Source organism: Artemia sp. Qi Xiang Cuo, chromosome 3 (assembly GCF_049724085.1).
Source record: "Artemia sp. Qi Xiang Cuo chromosome 3, ASM4972408v1, whole genome shotgun sequence".
Classification (NCBI taxonomy): domain Eukaryota; kingdom Metazoa; phylum Arthropoda; class Branchiopoda; order Anostraca; family Artemiidae; genus Artemia; species Artemia sp. Qi Xiang Cuo.
This window is the reverse complement of record NC_142796.1, coordinates 59,209,053-59,231,888: the sequence shown is the minus strand read 5'-3', so window position 1 is coordinate 59,231,888 and position 22,836 is coordinate 59,209,053. Positions and strand designations below refer to the sequence as shown.

The following is a 22,836-nucleotide window of genomic DNA, read 5'->3' as shown; positions in this document are numbered from 1 at the left end:
TGGCTCAATTTAAGGATGAAAGGGTATATCTATTCTATAGAAGGATGCAAAAATTAGGAAGGTCATGTAGGGTGTCCTTAGAAGCCAGGGATGATGGTGCAGTTCTTGGAAGATTTGCTTTAAATTTATTCAAGGAGTGGATCAGACCGTCCCACAAACGGTATTTGTTAGAGAATAGTGCAGAATTTTTTTTTTGTTTAGGTGATGCGTATAAGGTTGCAATACAATATGAACAGATAGAACAGATAGTGGGGAAAGGAGACACGTCTTCTTTTCCCGATGAATTTCTTTCTGCGCTGACGAGGGTGAAATTTGGACTCAATGATAATGAGAAGGCACTGCGAGATGGTACTGATTCCTCGCAGGGCGGTTTGGCTACCCAGGAAAAGGGAGCTGGTTTTGAGGTCCCGTGGGATGGTACTGATGCCTCACGCGATGTTTTTTTTTGTTGCACTGCGAGATGGTACTGATTCCTCGCAGGGCGGTTTGGATGCCCAGGAAAAGGGAGCTGGGTTTGAGGTCCCGTGGGATGGTACTGATGCCTCACGGGATGATTTTTGTTGTTGCACTGCGAGATGGTACTGATGCCTCGCAGGGCGGCTTGGATACCCAGGAAAAGGGGGCTGGTTTTGAGGTCCAGTGGGATGAGGTTGATGCCTCACGGGATGGTTTTAATGCGTAGCGCTAATAGTTATGTAGATATATCAACAGTAGTACTGCCATTTGTCGAACCACAAGTTAGTAGAGAAAAACCAAATAGGTCTAAACCGAGGCGTTCCGCAGCAATAAAACCCCGATGATTTTATTGGGAATAATATCTTAACGTCATTGCTGCATGGTATGATTTTTAGAGTTTCTGCAATTTCATTTATCTGTCGCTGGTATTTTCAGGATTAATTAGCCTTTCCCGGTCATTCCTTTTGCCCTAATTCAAAGTTTACACATAATCCCAACTTTCCTTGTCCTCATCAAATTCAGGGGTATGGGGAACAAGTCTATTTTAAAGTATACAAAGAAAAATGAAGTGTTAAAATATCCAGTTTCCGACTACTGTTATTGGTGTGGTTCGTTTATACTATATAAATTTTTACTAATGCAAGTATTGTGTAGTGTTTATATTATGTAATTCTTTACTAGTTTATGCTGAAGAATGTTAGTAGGTGAGAAGTGAATAATTTGGGAAGGGTATTGAATGTTTTGAATTCAATTAAAGTTTGAGGGTTTAACGAGCAGGGGATAAGCCAAATTTGGGAAATTTAACTTAACAGAGGGGGGAGAAATTTTAAAGTATGGAACATAAATTTGAGACGGTTGGTTCGGGTCTCTCGCGTCATGTCGATATGGCCAGATAGAGGTCAACAAAAACCGTACAGGGGGGGATGTTGGGATTAAAACTAGTCTTTGGACAGGGCCCGTTCCCAGGCATGGTTGAACAACCAATAGCTGGAACTTCCGTTCCAGGAAAGTTACATTCTTGGCTCATTTCTAAAGGCAGTCCATCTTTCGCCTCCGTCGTAGCTAGTTGTTCTTGTGCTACCTTATTTTTTCTATGTTTATTCTCACGTTATTTAATAAAGACCATGTACCAACGTTTATCGTCTATCTTTGGAATTTACGTAAACCATTACATCTGCCAATACAATAAGGGTATATGGAAAGAACTAAAAAGAGGTTTACAGAGTGGTGACAGCAGAACTTTACACTAGATATGTTTCGTTTTTCATAAATGGCAGGCTACAAAGCCTCTTAGAGAGGTGTTTTTATGCATTCTAATGACTGGGTAAATTGTATTCGATCCATAGATGGAGGTCAAATCAGGTATTTTAAGTATAGCTTGAAGACTAGCAGTGTCATTTCGCAAAAACAGGGGGGAGCGAAAGATATTTCTCTAAATCTAGAAGTGACTTTTTTTTAAATTGTCAATGAAACTACCAATAAGGCATTTTGAAAATCTAGGGGTGGGCAAACACCCCCCCCCCCTCCTCTTAATTTAAGAACTTAGAACTTTATCTTTACCTCCAACTATTCCTACAATTACAGCTTCGCCTGACAAATTTATCCTATTGAAGTGTTAAAGAAGACAAGCCAAAACTCCCCAGACGGCCCAGACGCCACTGCCTAAAGGTCTATCCTTTTTTCTGGTTTCTACCACTTTTTCCAAGTCGAACTATGGCCACACCTGTCAATAATAAGCTAAGGCTAATGAATGATGTGTCAGGTTCTTCCTTTATTTTCCACTCCTGTTTCGCAGAAGTGGAAAATCGGAATAGCATCGGAATAACTTGCCTTGAAAAGCCTATATCAACACATATTCCTTCTCAACTTTTGTCTAATATTGTCTACTCAACTATATTTTGGTATCGTTCATTTGAAGACATCTGCTCAATTTTTTTAGGCTACAAAAATAAAGAACCCGTGATCTTCATAAGAAGGAGACACAACTTTTCCCTGTTTTCTGGAGTTATTTCCTCTTTTTTTTCCATAATTTTTCAACCTTTGGAGGGATGTTGACGCTACCTTCAATGGGCGTTTTCGTCTCTAGCGATTAATTCTGTAATATCTATTTTACATATCGTATTTGGGTCTCATTTGTGTTTTTAGGTTTTTTTCTAGGTTACACCTTTATAATTTTAAATATTAATCCTGATGTCTGTATTCCAGACGAAACAAACCAGCAGCTGACATCAGTTGTTACTTTGGAAGTTGGGAATAATCAAGAGCAAGGAGGTTCAGGTAGGTTTTTTTTAGTATTTTCTAGACCAGACTAGTGGTTCCTAACCTTTTTTGATCCTTGCTAAGCATTGTGTACATATTGTTTTTTTTGGATCATATGCTATTTATTCAATATTAGAACATTGATATGCCCAGGCAGGTGCAAAGAGGTGAGTCTTTGGGACCCCACTTCTCCCTCCGTCAAATCTCAATTTCCCCAACAATTTCAAAAAAATTTCGTAATGTTTGCCTGCTTTATGTGTGTATTTGTGTTTCGAAACACAACACAAATACAATTTGTGTTGTACATGTATTTATGTATACATAATACAACAATAAATACAATTGTTGAACACAAATTCGTGTGTATTTTGTGCGCATCTTCCCGAAGGCAGATCGGTACGGGCCAGACTTCACCTATTTCATCTCCACCAGCTTGATGGTGCAGGACTGCATCATTAGCTTAAAATAAGTAGCAGAGAAAAAAAAAATATTTAACATAACATATTTTGTTTTTGGGTTGTTTCATGAAATCGTATGAAATTTGTCCAAATTTCATACGATATCGGGTTTAACGTAGCAGAAAGTTTTAATTGTAAAAAATGTTGTGACTCAAAAACTTCGTTATTTTCATTGCCTCAAAATCAAACAGTTCGTGGTAACGAACTGTAAGTAAGGAGCGACCCGGCTCAATGGTAACCGAAACTCTAGAAAACGGTATTTTGATACAAATATATACATCAAAAGAATCAGATTTTAATGTTGATTTCAAATATATAAGTTTAATTAAGTTTAATTGTGCCTATTAAAAGTTAGGCGCTGAGAAAATTTGGCTGATTTTTGGAAAAAGGAGGAAAGACCCCCTAAAAATTATAGAACCTTAATGAAAATCGCACCATCATATTCAGCGTATCAGAGAACCCTACTGTAGAGGTTTCAAGCTCCCATCTACTAAAATGTGGAATTTTGCATTTTTTGCCAGAAGAAAGATCACGGGTGCGTGTGTATTTGTTTTTTGTTTTTTTTTCCCAGGGGTGATCGTATCGACCCAGTTGTCTTAGAATATCGTGGGAGGGCTCATTGGAATGGAAATTAAAAGTCCTAGTGCCCTTTTTAAGTGACCAGAAAAAATGGAGGGCAACTAGGCCCCCTCCCACGCTCATTTTTTTCCCAAAGTCACCTGATCAAAATTTTTAGATAGCCATTTTGTTCAGCATGCTCGAAAATATAATAAGTATGTCTTTTAGGATGATTTAATCCCCCGAAATTTCCGGGGGGAGGGCTGAAAGTTATGAAATTTACCCAATGTTAACATATAGTATTGGTTATTTGGAAGTATACAGACGTTTTCAGGGGAGATTTTTCCTGGTAGTGGGGGGAGGGGTGGTTCGGGGGTTATGTGGGAGGATCTTTCCATGAAGGAAGTTCTCCTGGGGGAAGGGACATTGCTATGAAGGGGACGCCGGACTTCCCAGCATTATTTAAAGCAAGATCAGAAATTTAATATAAAAAAAAAACAACTATTTCAACTGCAATAGCAGCAACATCGAAACTTCAAACGAACAGAAAATATCACACATGATTGGGTTCACCCCGTAGTCAATACCTCTCTCTTTAAGCCAAAGATTTTTTAGCACTTTCATAAGAGCTATTTATTCTAATTAACGGCCTTTGTGATTAAGCGGTCATTTTTAAAGAATTGGAACAAAATTCGAATTTTCGCTTAAAGAGCAAGGTATTGACTAGGGGGCGAACCCCCTAATAAACAAATTAAACATATATGAATATAGAAGTTCGCTACGTAAGTTAATTCGTAAGTTAAGTATATTTATTACTAATAAAAACGTTCGTAAATATAATTAAACAAGTTTCAAGAAAGCCATTTAACTAAATAATAGTAAATTAATATGAAAATTTTGTTTTAATTATTCATGTACGGTGAGCAAAGATCAAAACCTGTATTTATTCAAAAACGTTCAAAAATTAAATAAAACAAACAAGTCTTTTAAACTGAAAGTAAGGAGCGACAATAAAACTTAAAACGAACAGAAGTTATTCCGTATATGAAAGGGGCTGTCCCCTCCTCAACGCCTCGCTCTGTACGCTAAAATTTGACTCTGTCTCACAACTTTATTTTTTAAAACAATAAAAAACTTTAGCGTAAAGAGCGAGGCGTTGAGGAGGGGACAGCCCCTTTCATATACGGAATAATTTCTGTTCGTTTTAAGTTTTATTGTCGCTCCTTACTTTCAGTTTAAAAAACTTGTTTTTTTTATTTATCCACATAAAAGAACCAATTGGGTTGTGCGTTTATTTTACGGGCTCAATATCTTAGATGACAATAACGGGTAAATATTACAACGGGTAAAAATAGGCGGGGTTATTGTATTTCCATTTCTAACATATGCTCAAGGAATAATGTAATTAGCTTAAGAAAAACACATCACAAAAATAAAGCAATGTATTCAGAGCACACTTTTTAGCACGGAATTGTTGAACACAGTCTCTGTTTTTTCTGTTTGGTGGTACAAATTTGGAATACACAAGACAGAAAGAGTAAATTTTAGCAGACTCCATTTTGTAAACATACCTTTAAAAATTAGAATCCTTTATGTTTTTAAATTATTACAATAATAAGCAACTGCAAAAAAAACGTTTATTGCTTGCAGATTTTTAAATATGAATCTTAAAACGTCCTCATTTGGTCACTAAAGCGAGTTTGTGCTCCCCCCACAATCCCTGTCCTTATCTTTCCCAATGGTACAATGACACTAAAAACTCTGTTTCGTTCATCCTTGGTTTCTTATGCATTTAATATGTTTGTGGTTAATGTAAATATTTGTGGTAAAATTAGCTGCAAAGAAACTTGCAATATATTTGTTGTCCCCTTTAGATTCTGCACGTGCAAACTTGACGTGTTCATTGCACTTCCACTTCACTTCACTTGAAATGTTCACTTCGATCCCAGAAAGTGCATTATTTTTGAAAACGCAAATAAATGTTAAAAATTAGAGTAATTTTTTTACCATGGGGGGGGGGAGGGGGAAAGGGTCTCATGATCTCTCAACTTCATGATTAGGTCACTTCAACAAAGCTAGATTCTAAGTTAGACAATATGGCTTTTATATATATATATTTTTTTTATTTATTTATTTTATTTTTTTTTAATGCCACCTCCTCTCCTCTCGGTGACCTTCAAATTTTCTTTAAAAGTATCTGATAATTTATCTGACGTCACCTACTCTCTTCTTAATAATAATAATAATAATAATAAAAATTCCAAAATATACCAGGGGTATTATAAAAAATAGAGGTATATACAATAGAGGTATAAAAATAGAGGTATACTACAATTCAGTTTTCTTATACCTTTTAGGTTCATCTGATATCTCAGGCTGCCCTTCCCCCTTAAGGCACCCCTTCCATCGTGACCTTAAATTGCACAATATGGCAATATGGCTTGTAATAATCAATCTCTTACCGCTTCTTAAAGAACGGTAAGACAAAATGCCTGGCCATGTGGTTATTTTATGAATGTGTATCTAAATTTCTTGTGTAAAATATTTTTATTATCTTCTTCCTATCTTCCTATATTCTTCCTATAGTACATGGAAATCGAAATAAATTTCGTAATAAATTACGAAATTGGAAGCAAGCTGCTTTTCGTATGGCTCTAGGTGGTTGGCCGATGAGGATAATTTTTGGCAATCTGTCATCCTTCATCCACAGGACGTGTCCTAGCCATCTCAGCGTTTCTCTCATTATAGCCGTATAAAGCGGGATTGAACCACATTTTTCATGCAGCTCACTGTTTGAAATACGGTCAGTCAGATGGGTACCCAAACGGCCCAGATGTCCTCCTCCGTCGTTTGGAGTGCCCATGCTTCAAAACCATACTTGACCAATGACATTACCGTAACTTCCAATATTCAACTCTTGGTCTGCAAACTTATCTTCCTATACTTCCAAACCTTTGTCTTCACTTGAACCAGGGTTTTAACTAATAATACTACCTAGGTAAGTGAAGGTGTCCCCTTGGTTGATCATCTCGTTACCCAGCATCACCTCTTCATCTTCAAAGGGGGATAGAACCACGAACTGTTTAAGTCCTTATTTAGTATGAAACCAGCTGTTAATCACATTTCCTGGCTTAACCGCAGCAGTTTTATTCTTGTACACAGCACTAATCACTTTGATGTATTTGTCTACTATACCATACAAGGAGAAGACCTTCTCTAAAGCTCTTCTTCGCCTAAGCTTTTCTTCGCTTAAGCGCTTGCTAATAATCTATAAAATAGAAGACTAGAGAAATCTGATGATTCAGGCACTTCTCAATTACTAATCTAAGAGTAAAAGTTTGGTCACACATCCTCTTCATTTCCTAGAACTACACTGTTCTTCTCTTAAAACTTTATCTACAGCATTTCCTAGTCAACAAAGCATCATCATATTAGGTAATCTGCTTCCTACAGGAACCAAGCTAATGCCTCTACAATAATCACACTTATTCTTATCACCTTTCTTTTTGAGGGGTTTAATTAGAATTTTCCTAAATTTGCTAGGTACTTCTCCTTTTTCAAAAACAGTAATTTATCTTTAATTTTATAACTATCATATTTAAAACACTCACAACACTATCAACACCAGGGGCCATGTTATTTTTTAATCCTTTTAGTACTCTCAATGCTCACTAATGCTCCCTCATAAAACCAACCTTCTTTCACTTCCTGAGTGTCACGAACTTTTTCATTCTTTTCTATATCTTTTCCTGTAGCTTTAAGATGGTTAGCACCTTTTCAAAATGTTCTAACCAACTTTCTTTAACTCTTTACTTATCAAAAATTTTGGACCTGTTTCTATCTTTTAACTGGGATTAGTCCAGATTGACTTTTCCCTCTCAATTTATTAACTTATTAGTACAATTTTTTTTTTACTATTATTTCGTCTGGCTGGATCTTACAGATCCTTTGCAATTTTTATCCATGGCCTACACTTCAAACCCTCCTTGATTCATATTTTAAGGCTTCCTCCACTTTCTTCATATTCCTCAAACTTTCAATGATCTATCACTCAAGTATGTCTTGTACAAGCCTCTCCTCGTCTCTACTAAACTTAAAACATCTTCATTAATATTCTTAGCTGTGTTTTTAACTTTTATACCTAAGATACCATGGCTTTACAAGCTATTTTCCTAAACTTATTCCATCCATATTCTACATTGTCAAACCCTAGACTCTCCAATTTAGTATTCGACTTTTCCTACAAAGTTTCTCTCAAATTTTCATTCTGGAATCTACCAACGTCGTAGCTTCCTGAAAGGTAATTGCCCTTCTAAAATTTTAGCTTTAAATTAACCTAGACACTACTAGATGGCAATCTTTACTTTAGCATCAATAACAGCACTCCTGTATAGCCTATTATCGATGTAGCCAATTTTTGGTTTACATAAAATAATCAATAAGGTTACTCGTCTAACCATCATTTGAACTTACAGGCCATTTTAAGACCAAGTATTTTGTTGTATTGGCTAGATCGTTCTACCTACAAAATTGCAGCAGTCTGTAGCCATTGTGATTTTCTTTTCCTACACCAAAAACACTTAGGCTAAAGAGTAAATGACCAAAGCTTGGAGTTAAAGAAATTTAATAATTAAAAAGGAACCTTTGCACCGACTTTTTATTTAATCGTTGTACTTTTTCAACTCCTATTCTGTTTCTTTTTATTCAAATTATTTTTTTTTTACACTGCTCTCATAGTTTTATTAGTGTTTATTTATTTATTTATATTTCTCATATTTGTACTGGAAGGGGGGAGGGTCTAACTTTGAGGTCTTTTTTATCCTTTTTTTGCACTGAAGACGGCCTTTCGGAGATTTCACTTCAAAATTTTGCTATCTTCCTAATTTGTTAACTACCTGAGAATTCATCCGTCTTTGTTTGTTGGATCTCTTGCTAGGTTGCTAGCTACCGCTGCAACCCTGATTAGAATCTCTAGTCAGTTTGGTCCAAGGATATATTAAAACTTCCACATTTTCAGAATTGGAACAGTCAATAGGAGAGCCTTCTAAACGTGAAGTCGAATTCAAGGTAGATCTTTGTCGTCCAGGTGGCCCCTCCTTACTCACGGAAAGATCCCGCCCTCTCTCAGAAGTCATTTTACAACATGAACAGGCTATTTTAGATGACAAGAAAATAGTAGAAACTCCTAGTAGTAAGCTTGAGGTAAAAGCCTTTTCACTTTATTTTTATTTTTTTATTTAAATTTATGGCCTTTTTTTCATTTTATTCGTATTTTAGTTAATATTCTTGATTTGATTGTTACTCTTCATTTTAGCTTTCATTCTAAATGTTAATTTTCATCCTTATTTTTACTTTGGTTCTCTTTTATCTTTTTGAGATGATTCTTGTTATCTTGTAAAGTTAGGTGCGTGAAACTCTCAGGAATGAATCCAGGACTAAAAATATACCCTGGAAAGGTATTGCCGAGCTACTATATCCGGGAGCGTCACGTATGGGGAGTAGGGGGTGGGGGCGCCCCTTCTAATGTTTTCATTCACTCAGTAAAAAATTTGATCATTTTTTTGTTAAGGTAATTAAGGTAATAAAAATATGTAACAAAAAATAAGTGAACAACCGTCGATAAAATCCCCCCCCCCCCCGCAAGTATTCTGGCAATTGACGCCTCTGATTATGTGTACCCTTTTCTGATTTTCACAAATTCTTGATTTGTCCGTCTTGTTTCAGAAGGATCATGAATCTTTGTAAAAGTGAACTAGAAAATAGGAAAACACCATCTGATATAATTAAAATGACGGCTATTGAAAGATATACATTCATATTTTTTTCCTGAATATTTTTCACATTTTCGAGTTGCAAGTAGCTTACTATTAAGAAGCACAACGAATCATGATCCTTCTTAGAGGTTAACGTAAATTTCAGTCATTTGAGAATCTAGAGATCTATCATGAGAAATCTATACGTCAGCGCCATCTATTTTGAAAATTTTCAGATACCTCAAATCTTTGTATTAACCCATCAAAAATAAAAAAAGGAATAAAAATGAACACAGCATTGGAATGTTATAATGCCTACCGGCTGTGCTGAGCTCTGTTTTATAGCCTTTCAGCCAGGACGTGTAATGGGGGACCGGCCATCTTTTGCTTTCGCACACCCTTCCTGTTTACCTTTCCCAGAGTTCTCCATGTGCCCATTTAGAGCTGGGTCATGTCTGGTAAGCTTACCAAGCCAACAAATAAGAAAAAAATATTGTCAGTTTCTGTTGTTATAGGTGCAGGGCGGACAACAATGTTTTGCCGTTTTATCATAAGCATTTAGAGGGCAAATTTGCTGCTACAAGCCAAATGTAATAACATATAATTAATGATCATTAAATATGTTTTGTCTCTGGAGAATACCCTTAATTTGTTATGGTTCGGTGTTTATCTTTAAAAATAAGAATTAAATTATGAAAATAGTTAAGTTTTAAGATTAAAGCTAATAAATTATGCTAAAGAGCAAGGGTGTATCTAATTTTTCTGTTCAGAGGGGGGGGGGAGGAATACAAAATAAGCTTGAAAAATGCACCAAAAATTTGTTTGTGTGCATTTTTGTTACGTTTTTACAAGTAGGAAAAAAATCTTGGGGGGAGGGGATTCAAATCAGATACCAGTAAAGCTATTGAAGTAAATGACTGGTACAATTTTGACATTTTTATTGTGCAGAATTTCTTATGTCCTTTTGATTTTTTGCTTTCTATTTTGAGGGCTGGATAAGATTCTTTTCTCCGACGCAGTCAGAATGCTTTTTTTGTAATCTTTATATTAACCACCATTTTTGAACTGCATTTGTATCGGCACATTCAAAAGTCAATGTAAAATATAAAAACTTTACTGTAAACTTAAAGAAATGGAAAAATGGAGCTTAATCGATTTAACACCTGATAGGCTCAATTAATTTTGATACATATCAGAGAGTACATATCTGATATTTCAAAGTTTTAGCTATTGCATGGTCTTATCCCATGTTTTTATTCTAGTTGTTTGTTTTGTTTTTATTTGCTCTCTTTGTTTTCTTGTAATGTATTTATCCACCATTGTCTTGTTGCATATAGTCGGTTAAAAATAAATTCCCAAACAACAAAAACAAGATGAAAAATAGGGAATTCTTTCGTAAGACAATGAAGATAATTTGAATGAATATTTCGGCCCTGTGTCTAAGGGCCATCCTCAGTAAGACAAAAATATATAAAAGAAGAAAGATTCACAATAATATGCGACTAATAAAACTAACAAGTAAGATTTTTCAAAACAGTCCCAGCATCCTTACTTCAGCGAAGATAAACCAGGACTGATAAAATGTGAGACAAAGCAAGGCGATTAATTGAGATGAGAGAAAAATATTTAAAAACACGTTCTTATTGCTAATCCAGTCTTTTTGGCAGCTAACCTCAAAGGTCTTTTTGTGATCGGTTCTGTGTTAATGTCTATTGGTTTTTAAAATAGTTTGTAAGATCATTTTTAATTAAATTTGTGTATAGAGCATTTAGTGTATATTCCCAAAAGTCCCTATTTAAGGAAATATTATCATTAATCTTAAGTCTGATTTCAATTGCTTCTCGAACTACCTGCTTCATGTCTAGGTCATTGCTAATAAGGGCAGATTCATCGAAAAATAGTTTATGGCTAGGATTTTTAAATACATGGTTGACTAAAGCAGAATCAAATGAAATAGTAGCAATATTAGAATTTAGAGCTTTGGTAATATCATCTTTATGCTGTTGTATGCGTTTCTCTCAATTCTGGTGATTTCTACCTGCATAGTATTTGTCACAATCACATGGTATTTGAAAGGCCCCTCTTTGGCGAGTAACTGGGGTTTTATCAGAATTTAGATTCTGATAATCAGAATTTAGGAAATTTATGATTTTGAGATTATTGGTACATACTACATACAGATTATTTTGTGTGCAAACTTTTTTAAGATTTGTGGTGATTTTTGGGATGTAAGGGAGGTAAATTATGTTTGAGGGCTTGTCGGGAATCTCACATGCTAAATTTTCATTAGTTTTATTGGAGTGTCTTTTCAGTCTACGGTTAATTACATTATTAAGAGTTTAGTTCTACTGGGATTTGGGAATCAGAAAAAATGTTTAGGGCATGATCGATGAGAGAGATTGCGACAGCTCTTTTAACTTGTGGGGGGTGGTTTGATTTAAACTGCAAATATCTATTATTTTGTGTTAGTTTTCTGTAAATAGTAAAATTGAGTTTATCTAAGCTACGAACTAATTAACACGTCTAGGTTTTTATTTGCGATTTCGATTTCTAAATTAAACTGTAAAATCTATCGTATGTATTAAGGTGATCTAAAAAACTTTTAAGTTCATTTCCCCCATAATTCCAGAGTGAAATTACGTCATCCATGAAACGTCCCCATAATATATGTTTCAAGAAATACGAATCTAACGCCCAATTTTCAAACGCCCAAATTAATGGTTTAACCATGGGCATACCCCTCTCCGGGTTACTGGCGAATATTTATGTGGAACATATTAAAAATTGGGTGTTAGATTCGTATTTCTTGAAACAGATCTTTTGGGGACGTTACATGGATGACGCAATTTCACTCTGGATTTATGGGGAAAATGAACTTAGGATTTTTTTTAGATCACCTTAATACATACGATAGAAATTATTCTTACAAAATATTAAAATCTTACAAAATATTTTAATGAACCAACAGACATTAACACAGAACGGGTCACAAAAAGACCTTTGAGGCTAGCTGCCAAAAAGGCTGGATTAGCAATGAGAACGTGTTTTTAAATTATATTTCTTTCATCTCAATGAATCGCCTTGTTTTACTTCACTTTTCACCAGTCCTGGTTGAACTTCACTGAAGTAAGGATGCTGGGACTGTTTTGAAAAATCTTGCCTTTTAGTTTTATTGGTGGTATATTAGTGTGAGTCTCTTCTTTTATATATTTTTGTCTTGCTGAGGACAACCCTTGGACATAGGGCCGAAATATTCATTCAAATTATCTTCACTCTCTTACGAAAAGAATTCCCTATTGTTCTTCTTGTTTTGTTGTTTGTGATGCAAAGGCAGTGTGGTCTTTGTCGCTATTTTAAAAATAAATTATTATTATTATTATATATATTAGACTATATTGTATTTTTTTTTTAAAGCAGCAGTTATGGAATACAATGTGATTGTGACAGAAATATATAAAGATTGTATGTCAAACTTCTCCAAATATATTTTATAAATTCACAGTTAACAGTTGATAAACCACCTTTACAGAATTCATTAAAAAAAAAAAAAAAAAAAAAAAAAAAAAAGGACTTAACTGATTTGACATCTCAGAGTCTGTGTTGATTCTCAGATAATTTTTTTTTTTTACATTAGTCATCTTGACGGGAACAAAAACAGGTTGAAAAAAGATGAATTGGTTTTTATCTAGTAAGTAGCCATATACTTTCTATTTATTTCTATGTTATTGGTTAGCTAAGTTCTCTGGACCGTAGAAATATCAGAAATATTTTATTGGCCTTATATCCCCATCTTTTCAAATCCTAAAGTCTAGGGACGGCTAGTAGTTTAGCAAAATTCAAATCGTACTAGCCAGTTATACATAAGTTGAAAAAAAGAAACCAACTAACTTACGCCATCTAAAATTGTACAATAGCGCTGTAATTTGCTAATATGGTATAAGAATACCGAAGTCTTGTATAATTTTAATATTTCAGATGTAAGGGCAAAGCTCGCCTGGTAACAAGAGGGGTTGTGTTGAGTCTATAGCAACAGTCTATTACATTTCTAAAACAGTATTGAATATATAGCGATAAATAAATTAGGTGATCAAAAGAAGTTAATCCACCTCACGGCGATCAGTCATAATCACCAGACCGCTATCGTTAAAAGGTGGTTGCTCTTCAAAATAGTTTTCAATTATTTTATCATGAAAAGGATTGATAACCAGATAAGACCCCCTAAATATGATTATGGAAATGCTTCTACTCACTTTTAAACTTTTTAGATCGAAAAGTCTCTACCAATCAGTGATGCCATTAAGAGGCACGAAAAGGCTATAATTGAAGATCGGCACATATCAACAAGCAAAACAACGATCGAACTTGAAAAATCAGCACCTGTACAAGAAGTGGTTAATCGACATAAAACAGCAATTGAAATGGATAGTAAGGTAAAAGCACGAAGTTTTTGATACAAGACCATTTTATACTAAACTAGGGAAGCATCCTTTGAGAGAATGGAGAGGGGCCTCAGACACTTTGAACTTTGAACATTAAAATGCTTTAATTAGTTAATTCAGTAAAATTCAATGAACAAAATAACGATAGCTCAGTTGAGTGATTGATATACCTACATATTTGCAGAGGTTGGTCCTAAAAAAGTCCACTCCGGATTCCAAGTTTAACGCCGGGTTTATCTGAAGCTCGAAGGCTAACCAGTATAAAAGGGTAGTGTATAGTCAGATAATTAGAGAACCTCTTTCTTGCTATAAGGTTAATTTATACTAAACCAGGGGGATGGGTTTCAAACACTCTGCAATTCCAACCACTTTTGTGACATTTTAGTATAAATATTAGCAAAGCGCAACAAAAGTAGCTTTGGTTAGCGATTGATAAATTTTCGCATTTGGAGAGTGTGGCCCTTAAGCAATCCGTTGGGGACTCTAAGTTTAACCCAGGTTCATCTGATACTCAAAGATTAACCAATGTAAAATGGCTAAGGATAGTAACGTAATTAAAGAACCTCTGACTTCCTTTAAAATTAATTCCTTCTAAACCGGGGAGTAATTTTGGGGAAGAGTATCCGCCTCAGGCACTATGCAATTCAGACTAATAAAAATTATCCGTATATTGATGAGCAAAAACAAACCAATAATAGCTAGCAAAACAACATATACCTGCAAATTCGGAAAGGGCGGTCAAAAACTGTCCGTTGAGGACTCCAAATTTAACACCAGATTCATCTGGGACACGAAGATTAACCAATTTTGCACGTTCAGTGGATAATAAAATTAATTAATGATCCATTTTCCAGCTATAAGGTTAATTCATTCTAAACTGAGGGAGTATTTTAATAGAGGGGGAAGGGGTTTCCACCCTTCAATTCAATTCAATTCAATTCAATTTATTCGAATAAAAACATAACACAAACATTAATAACAATAAAGATCCTAGAAGATAACTTGTTAAGGACCAAGAGAAAAAAAAATTAAAGTAACACTGAAAGAGAAAAAAAAAAAGAAGAATAAAACATAGCTAATTAGAGCAAATTTGTTAAAAATGGAAATATTAAATTATACCATCAAGTTTTGTTACATTTTTATACAACTTGCAGAAACTTGTGGCTAGTTCAACACTGGAGGGAATTTTGTTCCATTGAATAATAGATTTGTAAATGGGAGATTGCTGGGCATCACTTGAAACGCATTTAGGAATTTTAAAGTCTCTATTGGATGAACGGAGACAATGGGCTTCCGAATTATTAATATTATAATAGGTTAGGAGTTGAGGTGGAAGATTATTGTGGAAAGCAGAGTAAGCAAGCGATAAATTTAGTTTTTGTATGATTTGATCAAGTGGAGCTATGCCAAAATCTGAATACAAATCACGAGTTGGATATAGACGGGGAAGCCGAAAAACTGCTTTAATGGCGCGGTTTTGGGCAAATTTGAGTTTTTTAATGAAGGACCTTTTTGTATTTCCCCAAACTGATCCGCAATAAGAAATGTAAGGAAAAATAAAGGAATAATAGAGGGTAACTAGGATGTCAGGAGGAAGAAAATAATTCACACGGTTAATCATAGCTACTTGTCTCAAAATTATTGCTGTTATGTAAGAAATATGATTAGAGAATGACAAGCATGAGTCAATAAATACACCAAGAAACTTGGCAACCTCCACTTGTGGGATGATGTCGGAGGATTACCTGAGACCAAGAGCAGGTTGAATAACGTCTTTGTTGTAGGGGGTTCTGAATAACACTATTTGACTTTTTTTGCTATTAATGGTCATGTTATTCGTAAGGCACCACGCCTGGACTCTGTTCAGAAGGACTTGGGCAGAGGTTACTGCCAATGGTAGATTGGTGCCAGTGATGAAAAAGTTGCTGTCATCAGCAAATAATACAGGATACACTGAAGGGCCCAGGTCTATAACAAGATCATTGATATACAGGAGAAATAAAATAGGGCCCAGAACGGAGCCTTGCGGGACACCCCTCCGAACAGGTAAGGGCTGAGAGGATACTCCACCTAGGCTCACACTCTGTACCCTTCCAGATAGATAAGAATCAAACCAAGAGAGGGGAACACCACGAATACCGTAACTATTTGATTTACTTATTAAAATACTATGATCGACCATGTCAAAGGCCTTAGAAAAATCTCAAAATAAGCCCAATACATTTTTTTTAAGGTCAAGTTGTGAGCGTATGAACTGTGTGGCGTCAATTAGAGCATGAGAAGTTGAGAATTTCTGCCTAAAGCCATATTGGTGAGGAGAAATCAAGGATACGGAATGCTGACTGTCAAACAGAAAGTGAGACAGACGTCTGAAGATGATTCTCTCGAGCACTTTGGATATAACAGGAAGAATTGAGATTGGACGATAATTACCTATCTCAGTTGGATCGCCCTTTTAAGAACTGGAATAACAATGGCTGACTTTAGTAAATCAGGGAAAACTCCGTGGGTTAAAGATAGGTTGGCAATATGCTTGATGGGCTCGTAGACAAAAGGAGATATGGTCTTCAGGAGCTTATTACTTAATCCAAGACAGTCAGGAGTAAAACTATTAGGGAGAGAACCGATGATTTGAAGTACCTCATTGCTATCAGTTGGGCAGAGAAACATGGATCTAAAATTGAAGCAAAGGAATACAGCCTGTGAGGAGGAGCGGGAGTCAGTATGAGGAACATTCAAAAAATAATTATTAAATGCATCAGGTGCATGTAAAGGGTCAATTAATCTACCATTTGTGTCTTTAAGGCGAATAGGTATAGACTTTGATTTTCTATTTTTTGAGAGTATATCATTAATGGTGGACCATATCTTTTTCAGATTTCCTTTGCAATTGAGAATTTTTGTATAATAATAATTTTTCTTCGCTTCACGGATGAGTTTAGTGTATAAGTTTTTATAATGTTTATAATTAGATAGGTCAATATCACTACTGGTCTTACAGGCTAACTTATATAATTTGTTTTTACGATATGAGGAGACAATGAGGCTATGTGACATCCAGGGGCAAATAGGGATATTTTTCCGGTTAGGTTTACGAATAGGAAAAGTTGAATGGATAATCTCACTTAGCCTTTGCGCAAAACCATTTGTGGCAGAATTTACCTCGTGACAATTTAAGACATCGGACCAGTCAGTGGTTCTTAGGCAATCGATGAAATGGTTTATATTTGCAGAACTGTAGTTTCGAGTAGGTGTTGGGATATTAATTCTAGACCGTAGAGGTAGTGGTTGCGAAGGTAGAGACAAGTAAATAGGAAAATGGTCTGACAGATCCGAAAATACTATATTTGAGGACAGGTCATTTCCCAGGGATGTGGATAAAAAAATGTAGTCAATTAATGTTGAAGTTGATCTCACAGTATCGACTCTACTGGGGAAAAAAATTGTGGGTAGAAGACCACTCGCGGTTACCGATTCAAAAAAAGTGTCAGATTCAATATTTTTACCAACATTGAGTAGGTTGCAATTAAAGTCCCCAAGAAGTAGTGCCTTTTTATGGGGTAGGTTAATAAAATTAGAAAAATCATCAAACAGATTACAAAAACATGAGGTTGGAAATGGAGGAGGTTTATAAAATAAGGAGAGTATATAGGAATTTTGGCCGATAACTATGTTTACAATTATTTAATAAATACATCTGAGATTTAGTTGTGTAGAGAAAATAGATTCGCACTCTGATAGCCTGGTAAAATTTACATTCGAACGGATGTAAAGTGAGATACCACCAGTATACTTAGTCAATCTCCTGGGCATATGGATTATTTGGTAACCAGTGAGTAAAGAATCACTAGTGTCATCATTATCGGAAAGCCATGTCTCTGTTAATCCTATTACATCGAAAGGGTAGACACCATTAATTGAAATTAAATCTTTAAACTTGAGCCACTTATTCCGGATGCTTCTGATGTTGAAACAAAGAACATTAAGGGAATTATTATTTACTAGTTTTGGATTCACATTAGTAGCAAAATCGAAAATATCAAGGTATTTACAACTAGCATTTGTTAAGGTACCAGGGGGGCTGCTTAGAGGGTTGGCATGCTGATTATCATCTATATCGGGATAATTAAAAACAATGTTATTGGAAAGGGATAAATTAGTTAAAAACGAAAAGTCACACATTAAATAGTCGTCATGCGTTCTGATTGTGACTCAATCAGCCTATGTTGGCTTAAAACACTCTCAATTTGAATTTCTGCTTCGGAAACTATGGTCTCGCCAAAGTGAGTTTTTGCCAAATTCTTCAGAATAATGCATTTCAACTGATTGGGTAACTCTAATTGGGAGATGAGCATAGATGTAACTGTAAAGCTGGCTAATTTAAAGTACACGTTTGATTCATCTTCCAAAGCATTTGGAGAAACTGTGTGAAATCTGTGGGGAGTAATTCCAGGTAGCTTTGTCGGTTTTGATGTCTTTCCTTGCGTAGGATTTTCCGAAAGGGGGTTCTTCAGTTTTTTTTGGGGGCACTTGCTATCAAGGGGAACCATGCATTAGTTTTGTCTCGGATGAGATTATTCTGAAAATTTTCAACACTAGGGGAAGCATTGGGAACTCTTGGTGTCCTGGGGGATGCTGGTTGCCTGGGGCCTGTTGGTGGTTCAGGGGCTGTTGGTTGCCTGAGGCCTGGTGGGGGACGGGGGACTCTTGGTGTCCTTTGGACTTGCATTGCTACAAAAGGGATTGGAAGTTGTTGCTCTTTTGCTATTCTTAGTATCCCTGCCCTTTGTTTATATTTGGGACAGCTTCCTTTATCTAGGGACTGGTGTTTGCCCTTACAATTAGTACATATTGGGTCAAATTGACAGTTTGACTCATTATGGTCCTTGCCAAGGCAAATCTTACAAATGTTGGAATCCTCTCTACAGTATTTATCTGAGTGACCAAGCTTTAGACATTTAATACACTGTAATGGTTTTTCTTTGTAAGGCTTGAAAGATTTTTGTTGGCCAAAGAGGAACACTTTGTCAATATTAAATTGTCCTTGAAGCTCAAACAACACAGTTTTAAAATTTGAGGTTTCAGTGGTTTCGCGACCCAGGGTATGAACACTAGAGACCGGAATGCATTCACCTTTTCCATTCATCAATGCTTCCATCAGGTCCGAGTTTAGAAATGATATAGGGATATTGTAGAGCACTATCTTCGTTTTTATTGGGCTTGGGGACCACAGGTGGGCTGTGACAACAACATTTTCAACACTTTTTACCTCCATTACCTTTTTCACTGATGTGGGATCGTTCAAAAGGATATCTAGGGATCCTGGTCTGTTTATATTCATATTAAAGTTGCAAAGAATGGCCTTGAAGAGGGAAACTCGCGGCTTTGGTAGATCACGGTTGGTAAACAAGCAATTATCAGATTGGGGAACTAGTTGAATAATTACCGGGAAATCGGCTGGATTTCTTGAAGAGTTGTTCGTGGTATCGGTTTGATGTATTATTGCTAAATCTGGTGGACTTTTTTTTCTCTGTCTTCTACGCTTAGCCGAGTTTACTATCTTAAAGCCTTCTTCATCTTTTTTAGTATCAGTTGTTGAGGGTGATGGACATGGGGTGGTATCCATGTTTAGGGTATGAATACTCTTCAGAGAGGTCGCTGGTACATTCGCAGCATTAGGGGGGGTTCTAGCAAGGGCTTTTGAAGATGGTTGAAATGTTGACTTACTCATATCTCTATCAGGAGGTTGTTTTGGAGGCTCCTTTTTTCCAAACATTTGAGATATTCAAAATCACAAATTCGAACACTAATTAGAAATTGTTTCACAATAAGTTCAAAATAATCAACAATAACGAAGAAAAGTACCAGTAATCTGGTTTAATGTCTACTATTCAGTTGCCAAAAAATTAAATATTCACTATTTTAACAAAGTTAAATAGATTAGTGGGTTACCTTAAGTCGAAGTATTCACAAGTCTTATCAACGAGAGGAATTATTCACGGTTTATTCACAGGTTAGGTTGCAAAATTGCAGGTTTCCAGATTATAATTAATTCACAAGAGAAGTCTTATCAAAAACATGAATTAATCACGTTTTTATACACAGGTTAGGTTGCGAAATTACATGAATCACAGGAGAAGTGTCTCCTCTGAACTCTCAATCGAGACTGTTGTACAACAGTACAACAGACTTCAGTACAACAATCAGCAAAACTAAGTATTAATAGCTTCGGTTAGCAAGTGATGGTCTATCCGAGTACCCACTTACTTGAAAAGTACGCTTCAACTGAGATTGGTCAAAAATAGGTCTATCTGAGGCCTTAAGTCGGTTTTTCGATTAACAGGTTTATTTGTATGAATGTATGAATAAATATATTGCCCACTTTAAAAATAAAAATCGCAAGGGGAGTAATAAAAAAAGGGAAAAACAAGGTTTTGAATTAAAATCTAGTATTTTGCAGTAGGCATCAAGACATGGCTAATTGTAGAAAAATCCAAGGCAAGCCCGAGTAATACTAATAAGACTAATAAAGTAATACTAATAAGGACTAATAAAGACGATAAACACTAATTAAGAAGAAAAACTGTTAAAGAAAATCACAATAAAGGAAAATGTTAAGGTTTTTTTTTCTTAACAAACTATGCCAAAACTTCTTAATTCTTTTCCGTATAGCCAGATACTGATCAGAATTACCGTACTTTACACTTATCATGTAATTACTTTTCCAAAGGGGAAACATAACAGAAATTTTAAAAAAAACGTTAAAAACGTACATTTATTTTTCCGGTAGCAGAGGCTAAAAAGGAGAAAGAGGAAGAATATGAGGCATAAAAAGGGAAGAATACAATTTTGCGCGAGTATAACGATTGCAGCAAATCTTCGAAGATATAAGCATCCTGTACTCCTTATGGGTTACTCGTAAGAACATCAACCAATAGAAAACGTGTAGATAATTTCAATTGTAAATTTTGGGGAATTTTCAGTCTCGCTCTTTTTTATTTTTTTGGTTTTTAAGCTCGTTTAATTACTAGTATGGCCAATAATCATGGTTTTTGTTTATCCTTTAATGTGAGGTTTTTCACCATTCTTTCCTTTTGATATTATTGTTTATTGCTGAAAATGGGTCTGAAATACCCGAAATTTTCTCCAACCCGAAAATTTTCTCTAACATTGGTTTATCCCATTTCCTGCTTTATTTTACATTCTTAATTTGGTATTTTACATTCGTAATTTGTTGTTCATAAATTAATTAAAAAACTTTTTCCACAAAATAAGTTTTTCAAAGAAAAGTAGAGAACTCTATTAAACAAAAAATTAGCAAAAATAAAATCAAATAATCTACTAAGCTCGAAACTACCACAAATCAGCATCTATAAATAAATTAAACCCAAAATGAACAAAAATTAAAATAAATAACCGAGTCAAACTCAAAACGAGCAGAAATTAACATAAGTTGGGCGCAAAACCCCTATGCCATCCCAAGGCCAGAACAAAATTTGCACTTTACTGAAAAAATACAAATGAATGTGCATTTTCAGTTTAATATAGATATACTGATATTTAGTAATCAAAATGTTAATATTATTTGATTTATTAAAGTTATAAAAGTAAAAGACAATTTTTTAAATGCACATAAAAATAGTATATTTAAAAATCTAGTAGGGGGTGGGGTAGTTTGTTCTATTCTCTATTTTTGTTCTACTCACCAGAAAAATGTATTTTTCAAATTTATCATGGGTAATTAACCCGCCCCCCTACTCTCGTCCCCAATTAGCACCCCCTGGCTAGTACACGTACAGCTTAAAATCGTTAAAAAGCAATATGAAGCCCGGACGGTAGATTGTGTCTACGCGATTACACCAAAGTAACGGTGCAGTCCTTCTGAGAGTTCTGGTTGATGTATCTAGTTTTACTTGGCATTATCTAAAGTTTTTCTAGAAAATTTCTCGTAGGAATTGTTTTAAATATAAATATTACATTTTGCTAGTGCGTAGACAATAAACTTTTATTTATTTTAAACATAATTTTGCCAGTTGTGAAACGTGTTTGGCAAATCTTATTAGGATCAAACCCAATGGAGTCATTACCTTTTTCAGGTGACTTGAAATCTAGCTGCCGCAGCTAAATCTAAAATAAAATACAGGTATCACATTTATCAGAGCCTAGACAAAAAGCTTGTATTTATTTTAATTTATTATTTAAATTTTATTTTCATATTAAATTTTTTTTTTTATCATTAATTCTGCAGTGGGAAAAACAAAATTGCCAGCTAAGATCCGAAACAGGAGTGAACAGAATATTCGGAAACATGCAGATATTTACTTTCTTAGACGACGTGAAATCTGGCTGCCCAACTGAAATTCCACTCCTGTCAGAATTTGAGTTTATTGAGATTTTGTTTCATGAAATCTTTTTTTCCGTTTTAGATTTTTGTGCCAAAAAGAAATGTTGAAGTAGATAAAATTCAAAGTATTCGTGAAATAATTGATATTCACAAGCAAAAACAAGAAGAAGAAATTCAAGTTGACCCCCGAGCTGAAATTCTTTCTTCTCCTAGACCAAGAAGAAAACTTAGAGACACTTTTATTAACGAGCCGTCATCTCAGTCTGGTAAGCTTTTATTTATTTATTTTTGTATTATATATAATTAATTTTTTATTTATTAGTTTCAAAATCCTTAGTGCTACGTTAAAAAAAGAGACTTGTCGTTAGCTAAGATAATGTAGTGACATGAAATGGTATCACTTCCCAGGAGTATCAGAAGTATATGCGAGATTCTGTTCGCGGAGGTGGAAAAATTAAAAAAAGGAACAAAGAGATTGCACAAAAAAGAAAAGCATGGCGATAATCATAAAAAAGAGAAATCACGCTGGATTTTCAGGCTCGAAGCTCTCCCCCCCCCCTCCCCAACTC

General features: G+C 35.2%; 1 protein-coding gene across 6 annotated transcripts in view; it reads left to right on the top strand.

Annotated features, from left to right (window-relative positions):
• LOC148954345 (uncharacterized) overlaps positions 1-22,836 on the top strand; it is a 361,915-nt gene that overhangs the window by 170,218 nt on the left and 168,861 nt on the right. For all 6 annotated transcript variants that reach the window (XR_016141509.1, XM_089086288.1, XM_089086287.1 and 3 more), the window contains 4 exons: positions 2,662-2,733; positions 8,749-8,933; positions 13,750-13,914; positions 22,350-22,533. Coding sequence is in view for 5 of the 6 variants with exons in the window: in XM_089086288.1 (XP_088942414.1) it covers positions 2,662-2,733; positions 8,749-8,933; positions 13,750-13,914; positions 22,350-22,533 (606 nt within the window). In the remaining variant the exon portion in view is untranslated. The remainder of the gene's footprint in view (positions 1-2,661; positions 2,734-8,748; positions 8,934-13,749; positions 13,915-22,349; positions 22,534-22,836) is intronic.